This window comes from Parasteatoda tepidariorum, chromosome 10, assembly GCF_043381705.1.
Source record: "Parasteatoda tepidariorum isolate YZ-2023 chromosome 10, CAS_Ptep_4.0, whole genome shotgun sequence".
Taxonomy (NCBI): Eukaryota; Metazoa; Arthropoda; class Arachnida; order Araneae; family Theridiidae; genus Parasteatoda; species Parasteatoda tepidariorum.
Genome location: NC_092213.1, coordinates 48,331,565 through 48,346,408, shown reverse-complemented (window position 1 = coordinate 48,346,408; position 14,844 = coordinate 48,331,565). Strand labels below are relative to the sequence as shown.

The window sequence follows — 14,844 nt, the reverse complement described above, 5'->3', positions numbered from 1 at the left end:
GCACTCAAAAATATTTTTAAGCACTTTAAAAAAATATAATTCGGCAGGGTTGGAACGTTTTTGATAATAGACGGTTTTATCTTGTTTTAATCGTCACGTAAAAAAAAATATATATATATATATATATATATTTGGGAAGAATAGTGCGTGCACTGGGAAAAAGGACATTTAAATTGAAATATTTACAGGACGTGTTCATTGTGTTCTCAAGTCTGCACCTGTTCACAAGTCTTAGTAATTAATTTAAAAACATTGATTTTTTTTTCAGTCATCAGTCCCACCTGTTGACAAACTTTGTAACTTAATTTGAAATTCGGAGAGAAAATATTGGCTTCTTAAACAGTATATTTCTGTAGCTTTTTTTCTTTCTTTTTTTCTGATAACTAGTCTTTCCTTTCTGTTATTTTTGGATCCCCTTTAGCTTCTTTTTTTTTTGCCTTTATTTTCATAAAGTTACGCGCAAAAATCAATAAATAAATAAAATAAAAATAAAATAATAATAATGAAAACTACTTACGTGTATAACAAAGCATGTTTTTGCAGACATAGAGCCATTGATACTTCGACTTCGTGAACCAGGATTTTCTTTTCTGAAATCTAATTTTCGGAATTGTTTATACTCTTGATTGGTAAGCACTCCATATTTCAAGCCTTCTAGCCTAAGGTTTCCTTCATCAGAGTTCTCATCTGATCCTGCGATCGCAACTGACTTGGTTATGATTGTAGAATGGCTTGATGCAGCCGATCTTGGTCTGAAACAGGACTTTGCAGAAGAAGATTTGGAAGAGGCTATCGAACTAGCGGTTTTTGGTCTTTCTCTCCAATTATATCTTGGTGTCGATTGGAGAGATCTCTTTGAGGACGCCAAAGAACATTGACTTGCTCGAGATGCAGGCCTCGAACATCTGTATCCATTATCGCACTTGTAGTTATTGCACCATTCGTTTAAAAATTCTTCGTAGTTTAAAAAACCAATCTCGTTTTTAGGAAGCTTTTCCCAAAGATTATTGAACTAGAAATAAATAAAAAAAAAGAAATATTAAGAATGAGACAAAAAAGACTCAGCAGTTTAAAATTTCTTTGTGTATCTGTTCTAATTAGTAAAGATGGTATAATTTTGAATAAGGATAGTTAAATTTTAAGTGAAAATTTAAGAAGCATAAAAACAAACAACAATAATGAAACATTTCATATTAATGTCGTGAATCTTACTTACAGCTTCCCAAGATTTGATTGAGATTTGAGATGGGGTGTACGTGTACATTTGTACACTGTCTTCCATGTTAAAGCACCTGGTTTTAAGCCAAGAAACTATTGGTCCGATACCCACCGAAACTATCTTTTGCACTCTTAATCACTTAATCACCTAATATTTTTATAACTAGTTTTTTTTAATATATAGATAACTAAGGCGATTATGTATACAGAAATGATGATTATTTTAAAACATTTTATCTCTCTATATATTAGATTTCATTTTGAAATGCGTGTAAATAAATAAAGAGCACAGTTTACATAGTTTGGATCAAATTATAATTTTAAAGTTATTATTATGACTTACACCGAAGAGCCATTACATTATGACCACCCTGCTAATAACATGTAGGACCACCTTTAGCTCTCAAAACTGCCAGCATCCACTGTGGCATTGATTCCACAAGGTGCTGATAGGTAGTCTGAGGTATCTGGTACCAAGCGCTCACCAACTGGTCCTGCAATTNCAACTTAGATAAACAGTCAAATTTGTTAACGTTTTTAAATTAAAAAACACGATTCCGTTATTAAAAATGGTAACTTTAGAATTGAAGATGAAATATTCACAATATTCGTCAGTCAGACAATATAAAAACGTACTTTGATGACATGTACTTTGACACTGGGAAACACAATTTATGTTGCATTTGATTGTAATATTTCATATTGTCTTATTCGAGTGTGGATTTCTAATTGGCCTCTCTCTCCAAGCTTTAGTTTTTCTTTTTAAAGTGACAATTTTAGTCTATGCTTGGTCAAAATGTACAATTTTAAAGACCTTATATGTAAGAAAGTGGATCTCTTAAAAGTGGTGACAAACATATAAGGAAGTTAGGGCACATCATCAGGATTAAAACCGTTTAGAAATGTCAGGAAATTTTGCACTCGGCTAAGTACACTTCCCTACTATGACATGTCAGAAAAATCAGTTCATAATAAGTAAGCGCTTCGAGCGGCGTATGACATTTCCAGGTATGAGTTCGTAGACAATTTTAAACTTGATGAGAATTGCCATAACTTTCTTAGACGTTTGTTGCAACATTTAAGTGACCTTTTAATGTATATAACGTTTTTAAAATTGCACATTCCGGCTAAAAATAGACTAAAAATGTCCTTTTACGAAGAAAAACTGGATCTTGCCGAGTGAAACCGATTACAGATTTGAAATAAGCGAAACTATTAGAAATCTTATCCAACCAAAAAAAAATAAATTGCTCCTTAATTTTTATGATTGCCATTTCACTAAATGCCGTAGCTATTATTTTCGCTAAGAATAGTTGAAATCCAGTATATTTTAAACAACTGTTCTTCAATGAAAAATAGAAATTTGAACAACTGAAGCAAAAAGGTTCGTAAAAAATTTACGAATTGCACAGAGAGGTTTTTTGAAAACTATTGAAAGAGAGAGCAGGGAGCTTACTTGAGTTAGTGAAAATATTAAAACAGAAAGTTTCCTTAATTAAGTGAAACTACTAAAACAGAAAAGTTCTTCAATATAATGAATAAATTGAAATTACTAGAACAGAGAAAATCCTTAATAAAATATATGAGTTGAAACTACTTAAAAAGATAATTTCATTAATAAAATAGATGAATTGGAACTATTTAAACAGAGAGGTTCTGTATCGAAATAACTGAGAGAGGTTATTCAATAAATTGCACGAATTGAAACTACTAAAACAGTGAACTTCCTTGATAAAAATGAATGAATTAAAATTACTGGAACAGAGTGGATTCCCAATAAGATGTATGAATTAAAACTACTGAAACAGAGGGGAGCGACAATAAAATGTTTGAATTGAAACTATTAAAACTATTAAAACAGAGAAGTCATTCAATAAATTGCATGAATTGAAGTTACTGAAACCGAGAGGTTTATCAATATAATGAATTGAAAAAGTTAATTTACCTGTTCGGGACTCATTCTGAAAACATACTTATGAAGAAGTTTTTGAACCACCTCTTGTCTCGCTATTCCGATATTGCAAAAATCTTGTTCCTTAAATTCTTGAAGAAATTTGTCCTTGTGGCATTTTACTGCTTCTTTAATGTGTCTTATTACATCATCAGCATCCAACTTTTTCACTTTATCTGGGAAAGCTGTTAATTTTTTCACGCAGAGTGCCCATTTTTCTTCATCCTTCATTTGAAATATATAAATAAATTTGTATTAATGCTTTTGTTAAAAGAAAACAGCAATGGAAGTTCTTTTACTCTTGAAAGTACGTTTTTCGAGAATTTCCTTCAGTTTACTTACAAGTAGCAAATAAATTAGTTTTGATACTTTAGGAATTTTCATGTATATAATTAAAAAAAATATGCTTTAAAGATGCACAAATACTCAAGTGAAAATTCTTGTTGGCCCCATCAAAAAAAATTGATGGTTTATGATGATTTCAGTGCGATTCATGATGATCTAATATCATTTGATGGTTACCATCATCCAACATTTTCCATTATGTGTTTGTGGTTTTTGATATGCCCACAAACTTCCATCTTTCCATGATGGAAAATGATACTTTAATACTATGATGGTTAACCGTCAAGAGAAGTGCGATTCTCATGGATCAACAATCCATGATGGTTCCGTCTATACATTTTCATGATGGTTTAATGGGAATTTTTGTTAGTTCTCAGTAATATAGTATCATCAAAACAATTTTTTATGTTAGACCATCATAAATCAGTCCGAATTCATATGATGGTTGTTCAAGATCGTTCAAACATTTGATTTCAAAGATACTATGATGAAAATTTGTGATGGTTCATAATGGTACAGCAATACATTTTCATGATGGTTTAATAATAATTCGTGTTTTTTCAGCAGGAATATACCATCAAAAATTTTTTTTGGCCCATCATAAATCAATCCTAATTCTTACACTAGGGTGATGGTAGCTCACGATCACTCCAACATTTGATTTCTAGGAAACTATGATGGAAATTTTTGATGGTTCAACATGAACAAACCATAAAAATAAGCTGCTATTCTTATATAAGACTATCATAAATCATTTCGAATTTTTACATCGGGGTGATGGTAACTTATGTTGTTTACCATCCAAAAATATAGTGATTCATGATGGAATTATTGATGGTTACCATCAAAATTATGCTGATCCATCAATGGAAAACCATCAAAAGTTTCGATATGAGTACGAAAGAAATTGTTAGAGATTTTTTTTTTCTTTTAAGTATTCTTTGCTAATATAATTTAGACATTTTTAGTGAGTTATTTTTATTTAATAAAAATTCCATATTGTTTGTGTTCTTTAGGTCCATTACTAAAACTGTGTATAATGATTATAACTATTTAGATTATTTGAAATTATGAAACAGAAACATCAATATATCCTTTAATTAATCTTTGGTGTCGTTTAATATGCTGAAGAATTGTAAATAGATCTTGTTTTCAAAGAATGATCATTATTTTTGCAAGTTTTAGTATTTTATAAAGACCAAACATTCATGAAATAAAGAAAAAACATGCTATATAAAATCTGGAGAGAGAAAGTTTGCAAAACTTATTCTAGTTACATTTGCATCAATGTCATATGCTCTGTATCTTAGCCTTTTGTAATATTTTCAGCGTATATTCCTAAAAGAAATCATTTTTTTGATAAAATATTGGTTGAAGTAGGTCAGTAGAGAGAGTTTTAACAGCTGTTTTGTTAAAACCACATACAATCATCAAGGTTTGAAAATTGCGCTAAAAATATTTCAAATGTTTAGCTAATGGTTCATTTTTCTAATTATTATCATAAAGTGCTTATGAATAAAACATTTATTCTGAGAGATATATGATTACTTTATGGATTGAAAATCATTTATGAAGTAAAAGCCAATTGGTAAAATAAAAAAAAAAAAAACAATGTATCAGAAAAAAAAGAATTAAGAAAAATATTTCTACATGTTCAATTCCAGTTAAAACTGTTTTTGTATTGTTTTACTACAGTTATTAATATTTGAAAATTTTACTATATTTATTAATTTTGATACATTTTGGAGTTGCTTCTTACTTATTGAAAAATGTTAGAACTGAACGATTGTATCATTTATATGTGCTACAATTTTATTATGGTGCACATTTTTCGATACTTTGGTACTTTTCATTTACGTCGTACTGGAGGTGCACAATGGTCTATTGGTAATGGTCTGGAAATCATTCCTGAGGATGATACGGAGACAACATACACACGTCACATCCCGTTTTACAGGGAGGACACATTCGCGCATCACCCATCCATCTACAGATCGTAATTTTGACCTGAACCAGTGCGCGATCAATTTCCGAACCAGTACCCAGAGATGTCGGAGGGGATCAAACTTTCGGTTTATCGAACAGGGGCCCAACGCCCTACTAGTTATGTTATCTCGGCCTATTATGGTTCAAACTTAAACTAGATTATTCATAATTAAATTTGATAAACTGAACTTGATTATACGCTACTTTAAATATAGTGAAATTGAAATATGATTTAATTTGATGTTTGATTGAGGTTGCTGAAAATTTGCACCATATTATTGACATTATGGTTCAATTTTGAATTGATTTTCTTAAGAGTGCATATATATGCTTGATTTATACAATGAGTGAGAAAATGTAATTTTACAAAAAGTTTCACCTAAGGCGAAAAAGTGATTTACAGCTTGTTCGAAAATTTTAAATTTTTGTAAATTTTTTTTAACAAAATTCTATTTGGATTTCATTGGAACCGAAAGTCTGAGAGTTTATTTAAGTATTCTTTTAATATAGATATTTATCCACCATAATGAAACCATAATCAATCACCAACAAATTTCTACTGCAAGAAACAATATATTGCTTTGAAGTTTTGATAAAGAATTTTATTACCGGAGAAACAACCTTCGTTAATAATTCTTTTACTAAGTACTGGGTGTTTAATATCTTTAAATAAAATGGTGCTATATATATTGTTTAACAAAACTTACATCCCATTTTTTAATACACATAAATCTAAAACAGTTAACACACTTACCTCAAAACTACCTTTCTTGTAGTTCTTTATGAAATGAGAGTAATTTATCTTGTTAATAACTACAGGAGTATTACCAAGAATTTCTCTGAACTGAGAATCGGTTAACAGAAAGCAGAAACTTTGTAGAATTTTACGAAAATCATCAATATGCATGAAACCAGTTTCTTCAGAATCAAATGCATTTATAGCCTAAATTATAATAAAATAGATACCTTAAAAACTATTAAATAGCAATTTTTCGTGTTATTGATAAATTATTATTAAATTTATCATAATTATGTACATGCTGTTATAATAATTGAGGCATATATTATAATATTGATAACTACTTATTAGTAGTGATAATACAATAATAATAACATACTATGAAAAATAATAATACAATAACGAAAATGCATTGTAAGGCTATGCATATACATTAAAATTTTTTATATACAGGGTTGTTCATAATTCCCTCCACCTGTAAACGCCATTTTTCTTTACTGCAACTGTCTTCAGTTTTACATGCTACTGCCATCTACCGATAACTGCTTAAATTAAAACTTGAATACTTTCGGAATAATTTCATATGTTCTTTTTTGCCATATTCGTCTCCGTTTTTTTACTATAACGCTTAGAAACCCCGGGGGGAATTATGAATAACCCTGTATATAGCTAAATTCTATTTCTGCGTATATAATTATGGGACTTATAGGCATTAAATTAAAATGGGCATTTTATTAAAATGGAAAGAGATACTTTTTAATTAAAGCATTTTTTAAACTTGTACAGTTATAATATATTTGCTGTTCCCCATCTATTTTGCTTACTTTGGCGCAATTTCACCATATTTACGAATTTCGTATTTGCTGACTTTAAAAACTCAATTAAAATAGTTTTCAGAAGTTCTAATAACTTTTGTGAAAAATTTTTTACGTTTTTTACACTTACTCTAATTTCTTGTAATTTTTTTAAGTTTAAAAATATTTCAAAAATGTAAAACTTGGTACCGTTCACAATATGTTATTTCAGTAATAGTCAGTTTTTTTCATTTTTTTTCCAATATAAACTTATAGAAGTTTTTAAAAAGTAGAATGAGCGTAATAAGACGCCAAGACCTATTTCCACAAAAATTGCTCGTACTGCTCGATTTTTTTTAGTATCGAGTTCTTGATTTTAAAGTTTGCAAATATGACAGTCATAAATGGTGAGATTGCCTTAAGATAAAGGACGATAATTAAGATGGTTCTACCATAATTAAGATGGTTCTTAGTGCGCTTATTGAAACTATTATATTATCGAATTAGTGTAAGTAGTTTTTTGCTCAAGAAAGTGGCTCTAAATATCGATGGATAACTTTGCAAATGTGCTAACTATATAGGCTATTTACACATTTGGGAAGGTAGTAAGGGTTGAGAAGGTTAATGCAGACATGGGGATTAAAGTGGGCATCTTGAATAACTTTTTTATTTATTGATCAAATTTTCTCTGTAAAATGATATAGATTGGCAACTCTAAAATATACAAAAATAACCTTTTTTTAGAAAAAAAAAACCTGAACAACTTTGTAATTCCAGATACAAACCAGAATGCAGGTAAAGTCTAAATTATAATTGGAAAAATACTTAATTATTTAAAAATTATTTTTAATGTGGTTTTTTGACAAATTTGTTAAAGAATATCCACAGTAGCTTCCCTTTCTTTCAACCTATAATATTTTCTTACACATTTTCATAGAATTTCATTGAATAAATTAATATTTTTCAAGCTTAGTGATCTCACAACTTTTATACTTAGGAAACAATATAATGTGCCTTTAACATGGAAATAAAAGCTTCTTTTCTTCATTATTAATTGGACTTTAAGATATATTCTATAGTAATACCTTTTCTATATTTGTTAAGTTTTTATTAAAGCTCTTTTTAAACTCCATTTTCAGTTTTTCCCCAGCCAGTGTTGGTGATATTCTTTCATTTTGAAGGTCTTCATTAGCTAGACTGTGATTTGAGTTATTGTTCTTTTCCTAGAGATAATAGAAACAGCAGATATTTAACAAATTATTTTTATAAAATATTTCATTTCTATCAAATGAAAATATTTTTGTTTATTAATGACAAAAAGACTATTATTTACAGATGGAAAAATCAGCAGCTTTAAAAATTAAGGGGAGAAAGTAAATATGTTTCGAGGGCTTAAAATAAGATGCCCATTATCAACGTTCATCAACGAGTAAAGGCCTGGTTTCTTAGGACAAGCGCCTTATCTGGGAGTCAGCGGGACGTTGACGTATCGCTGACGCCAACAAAATACTGGTTTGTTAGCTCAGCGTGAGCAGTCTGTCCAACGCAGACATTATCTTGCATTGCGCATGCATTAATAACGTAAACAAATATTTATTTTGAATTTGTATTGATTTTGTTATTGTCGACCAGTGCTTTAGAGAACAAATAATGACTTTGTCCAAGAAAAAATACATTATAGCTTAGCTAAATGAAGAGGACTAAGAAGAANCTTTAACAGGGAAATAGAAGTTTCTTTTCTTCATTATTAATTGGAAATATATTCCATAGTAATACCTTTTCTATATTTGTTAAGTTTTTATTAAAGTTCTTTTTAAACTCCATTTTCAGCTTTTCCCCAGCCAGTGTTGGTGATATTCTTTCATTTTGAAGTTCTTCATTAGCTGGACTGTGATTCGAGTTATTGTTCTTTTCCTAGACATAATAGAAACAGCAGATATTTAACTATCACATTTTTATAAAATAATTGATTTCTATCAAATAAAAATAGTTTTGTTTATTAATGACAAAAAAAAAAACTATTATTTACAGATGGAAAAAATCAGCAGGTTTAAAAATTAAGGGAAGAAAGTAGACATGTTTCGAGGGATTAAAATAAGATGCTCACTATCAACATTCATCAACGAGAAATTCCTGGTTTCTTAGGTTGTTGTTAATTTACGTCGCACTAGAGCTGCACAATGGGCTATTGGCGACGGTCTGGGAAACATCTCGGAGGATGATCCGAAGACATGCCATCACAATTTTGATCCTCTGCGGAGGGGATGGCACCCCCGCTTCGGTAGCCCGACGACCTGCGCGCGAAGTCGAGCACTTTACGGTAGAACAGTTTAACGAGGACCAATGCCGCATACCCTCGGTCCCTACGCAGACTGATCCAAGTGGTCACCCACCCGCACACTGACCGTAGCCAGTGATGCTTGACTTCGGTGATCTGCTGGAAACCGTGTCTTAACGATCAGTCCACTGCGGGACCTGGTTTCTTAGGACAAGGGCCTTATCTGGGCGTCAGCGGGACGTAGACGTACCGCTGACGCCAACAAAATACTGGTTTGTTAGCTCAGCGTGAGCAGTCTGTTCAACGCAGACATTATCTTGCATTGCGCATGCATTAATAACGTAAGCAAATATTTATTTTGAATTTGTATTGATTTTGTTATTGTCGACCAGTGCTTTAGAGAGCAAATAATGACTTCGTCCAAGAAAAAACGCATTATAGCTTAGCTAAATGAAGAGGAAGAAGAGTTATGTTTAATGTTAAAATCAAAATCGTGGCTGATTTCAATGCTCTGTTGGATGATGTCCGCCATTGCTTCTGTCGTTAACGTTACGTTGTAATCCAACTGCAGTTGAATCTGACGTTCAATCTGAGCGTTCGATGACGTATGCTGTTTAACTCACAAATTGACCAATCATGGGTTAGCGCTCATTTTAAACTGACGTTTTGTAACTATGACCTTTCATACAAAACCAGGCCTTAAGAGATAAAAACAAAACAGATTTAAAAAAGGGAAAAAAATAAACAATGGGGAAAAAACATAAAAGTTATTAACATTTTTCCTTAGTACAACATACAAATAAACCTTAAACAGTTTGTAAGTTGCGCATAACATGATTAAGGTTTCCAATACTTTATAATTCGAAAAAGAAAGTCCCAAAATCAACAAATTGATGTACTGAGAATCATAGAATTATTATAATGATTTAAGACTTTTTTTTTTCACATCATTCATAAATACGTAAAAATTTAAAAAAAGGCATTAGTGCTGTGTTAATTCAATTTAAAAATGAGCAGTTTAACTTTAATTTCTTTTGAAACCGAATTACTTACATTTTGCATTGATTCGAAGATCGAAAGGAAGTTTTGACAGTCCACAACATTTGTATGTCCAGGATCCAATATAAACATTAATGCTCTAAATTCTTCCTCCCCCAGAGGCAACAAGAGTTGTTGATTGATGGCTCTTTTCAGTTCTGCTCTTGTAATGGTTCTTTTGTTGTTCTGCAAGAGTGTTAACGTTGTATTAAAACATAAAAAACATAATTTTTGATGATCAAAAGGAAAGAACGGTTTATGTCCATTTTTCACACAAATTAAGAATAAATTACCATTTGTTTACGTTTGTAGGTTTACTAATTTTCGACAAGTCAGTAACGTGGAAAATTGATTCTCCCCGAGAGTTATTACACTTTGAAGACAGACTCGGGGAAAACGGTTTCTGTCCACGAGTAGATAAAGAGAATAAAAAAAGTATGGTGAAGACGAAGTATTTGAGTGGAGAGGGATTTCGAACAAAAAGCGGTTCTTGTCTAACCCGATTTTCGAATTTTATTTACTCTCAACATCAACAATTGCGAGTTTTCCTTTGAAATTTTTGAGGAATCCAAATAAATGCTGGAGATATTCATATATATTTTTATTTTTTCGATTTCAATTTTATGCAAGCTCTTGAACGATCTCAAAACCATAAATTCGATTCTTTTTTCTCCGAATTAGCTTCCTTGGACATAAATCGCTTTTTCCCATTGTTTTTCATTTATTTTTAGCAATATTTTCAGAAGTGCCAGTGCAACGCTGCAGATACCTTGCACCATATTATCGTGTAAACAAGTTGCGAAAATACCGCCTAAAAGAGAAAAGGCCTCAGCATAGGTTACCAAAAACAAGAATATTTGATCATTTAGTAGTCCAACCATAACGGCATCTTTCGTATTTTACCCCACTTCGCAGCTTAGTAGTCTGAAAGCAGTGACATCTTTCATATTTAACCACCACTGCGCAGTTTAATTCGTTACGTCGGACTACTAAATGAATCCGAGCTGAGGCCTCCTCTTTTCTTGGTGTCTCCTCGGCTTATTTGCTGTTGCACATTTTTGTTTCTTCGTATTAAATGTATTGCATAAATTTAATTTGCATTTATTTACATAATTTAAGTTGCAGTTTAGCACAAACGAAAAGTTTAGTAAAAGGAGGTTCTAAAAGACATTAGTGAGATTAAAAAAAACATTCTGCTTTTCAATCTACTCATTCTTTCAGCTCTGATTGGAAAACGCGTAAACGTTTCATTTTGTCACGTAATAAAATTAACTCATAACCGACATTGCAGCCAAAAAATAAACATTTTCCTCGATTTTGCTCAAAATAACAGCGGTTTTAAAATTGTAAGTGCAACCGTTTTGAGAGTTTAGAGGATTTCTACTCTATACTTACTTGATCAAGAACAGTAAAAGATTTGCCAAAGAAGTTTTCTGAGCTCGTTCCTGCTTTCTTCAGTTTTTCAATGATAGATCTACAAGCGCTCCAATTGTAAGATCTAAAATGGAAGAATGACTATATAAAAGGCATGTAAGCAAAGAATAAATTTAAAGAATTACATACTTACTTCGAATACTGAGTATTACTTCCAGAATTGTGGGCATTCTTCATGCAAACACTCTTTAGAAATTCATACCATTGAATTTTGTTTGCTGATGTAGGAACATTAAAACTAAAAATTAAAAAAGAAGAGAAATAACAAGGATAATTTTTAAAATTTTACGTCATGTGAATTAAGTACACTGGTATGCAATATATTGTAAACAGTAGTTCCGTAAAAATGAAGGTTGTCACGAAAATCTTCCACGATAGATCGCCAATTAATAGACAATGGGCGATTTTATCAAATTGAGAAAAACTTTGAGTAATATGAAGTTTTTTTTACCATATAAGTAGTTATAACTAGTTTGACGTAATTTGTTTAAGTAGTTTTAAAGATAATTTTATCAATACACCCTTTAAAATTGTAGAAAAGTATGCGAAGTATGAGAAATACAAAAATAGGTAAATAGAACATTCTGTAATATTTATCTAGTAATGTAGAGTTTTTCTCAAAAAACCACAAATCACTCTCAATTCTTTACATTATGCATACTTTTCTAAAACTTGTTTCAACAATTGAGAAGACATTGGCACTTAGTACACTCTTACATTATCTAGGAAACATTACCTAGTAATGTCACTGATTTTTTTTTCTTCAAAAAACTTCAGATAGCTTTTAATCTTTCATATTATGTATGCTTACTTTGCTAAGACTTGTTTCAACTATTGAGAAGACATTAGCATTTAGTTTATTTTCACATTACCTAGTAATATTATCTACGCAGAAGAAAAATTCCGATAAAAAATTCCCGTACTGTATGATAATGATATTTCTGGTAAAAAAACCCATAATTCTGGATATTGAAACCAAAATTAAAAATTTCATTTTTTATTATTTGTTGTTTATATGGAAACTGTTTACCGGAATTCAAGTGTGCAAAATAGCTCGCATAAAAAGTAAATATATTTAAATGAAAGAATAGTTTTTATGCCATGTTCTAAGATGCAAACATAAAACTACTGTATTTTACCACATTTACGAAATTTTATCCCACTTTATAACACCATGTTTTATTGTTAATTTTCCCAAAACGATTACCAAAGCGTTCCGATAAAAATTACTGAGCTTTTTTGTGCCTCCATAGTAAATTTTACCATATTCTGGTAATTTTGGCTATACTTTTTTTCTCAGTGTACTAATGTCACCTAGATTTTCTCAATAAGCCACAGATGAATCGCGATGGTTCAGGGGATAGAGCGTTCACCTTCTAATGAGGGGAATCGGGTTCGAATCCCAGCGATATCTGGTCGATATGAATTCCGCATCCGGCTTGCACTGACCACAGTGCTGACATACAATATCGTCAGTGGTAAACGCATCATGGGTTAGAGTCTCCTTGCCGTCAGGCTAATAGTTGGAGGTTTTTGTGGTCTTCCTCTCCATGTAACGCAAATGCGGGTTAGTTCCATCAAAAAGTTCTCCCCGAAGGCTCGCTTTTCTTTATGTTTGATCCAAAATCTCTCTTGTCTGTTGTCCCAATACTTGATCCAGGAGTCCCTTTGTCTTCCGGATAGAGATCAAAATTACAAGGCTACATAGATGAACATTACTAGTATGTAACCCAAAAATTGGTTCGGCAGTTCAACGACGGTTATGAATAAAGAATAAAAATAATAATAATAAAAAAACTCACAGATCACCTCAATTCTTTATATTAAGCCTATACTTACTTTGTTAAGACTTGTTTGAATAATTGAGAAGACATTGGCATCACAAAATAGTTTAATACTTGGTGAAATACTGTTAAAGAAACAAAACCATTATCACTGCTGTCTTTGATTCGGAAAGTTCGAAGCAAAATGGGAAAGTTCTTTTCAACCTAAATAAAGAAGAAAGATTTCTGTAAAGTATAACTTTCTTGGTTATAATATAACTTTCCGAACCTTTACTTACTCTTTTCCGAAATACTTCGACAATACTGCTGAAGACTTGTCCTTGGATTTCTGGGTCATCTCTTCCTAACTTTGCAAACTTTTTACGAGTACGTTCTTTTCTAAAAACGTTATAATAAAATGATTTATAAAAAAGTTACTTGGAACATATTTTGAAGTTAGAATATGTTAACAATTAGTTGTAACGAGAGCTATGAAAACTTCAATTTTCACGAAAGTCAATATAACTATTATCTACAGTTAATTTATTGAACTTCTTTTGCTTAATAAAATTTTGGTAATAAACGTTTAATATGGTGATTAATAATTTTTTATTACATTTTGTTTTAACTGTAACTTTGTTGATAAACGTATTTTGAAATATCCTGTACTAAAGAGTAGTAATCATTTCAATTTAAAGGATTACATAAAAATTTACAAAAATGTTAGAATATTCTAAAACGTCAGCTGTAGATTTGCCAGATATATTTTGGTTTATTACAGACAGTGCAAGAAAAGTTTTGATAAAAATTATGATAACTTACTGTGAGAACTTATCAGAAGTCAGAAAATTACAGAGGATTAAAAATAGAAAATTTCAGCAAAAATGGAGAAGAATTTTCTCAAGAATTAATTTCCTGTTTTGAGACTTTAAACCTTTTCCGGCTCTGAAACTACCAGGGATCTTATATTAGAACTGAATTTGAAACTCTTAAATATCACCCAAGAAAGTGCAATTTAGATCAGTTCATAATTAAAACCATCTTTTAGCACGCTTATATATATATATATATAGTGCAGCGTGTCCTTTTGTGGACCTTGTGTCATTAAACCCTACATTCAATTCAATTCAATTGAGTAAAAGCCTTTATTCTTAAGAAAAAACATAAAATTTTGTGAAGACCATCTCCAATTAAAATTTTTTAATTTCTTGTTGAATGTGTGTTTACTGTTTATCAAGGAAACAAATTGATTTCGATGGAAGTGACTGATTATTATAAAAGATTTGTAGATTCAATTC

At 30.9% G+C, this 14,844-nt stretch overlaps 1 protein-coding gene across 1 annotated transcript in view; it reads right to left on the bottom strand.

Annotated features, from left to right (window-relative positions):
* Nucleotides 1–14,844, bottom strand: part of LOC107456190 (EF-hand calcium-binding domain-containing protein 6) — a 38,633-nt gene that overhangs the window by 7,928 nt on the left and 15,861 nt on the right. Inside the window, 9 exon segments of the mRNA XM_071186053.1 lie at nucleotides 518–1,012; nucleotides 3,164–3,394; nucleotides 6,255–6,443; nucleotides 8,810–8,947; nucleotides 10,365–10,535; nucleotides 11,745–11,847; nucleotides 11,917–12,021; nucleotides 13,623–13,771; nucleotides 13,846–13,945. Coding sequence (XP_071042154.1) covers nucleotides 518–1,012; nucleotides 3,164–3,394; nucleotides 6,255–6,443; nucleotides 8,810–8,947; nucleotides 10,365–10,535; nucleotides 11,745–11,847; nucleotides 11,917–12,021; nucleotides 13,623–13,771; nucleotides 13,846–13,945 — 1,681 coding nt within the window.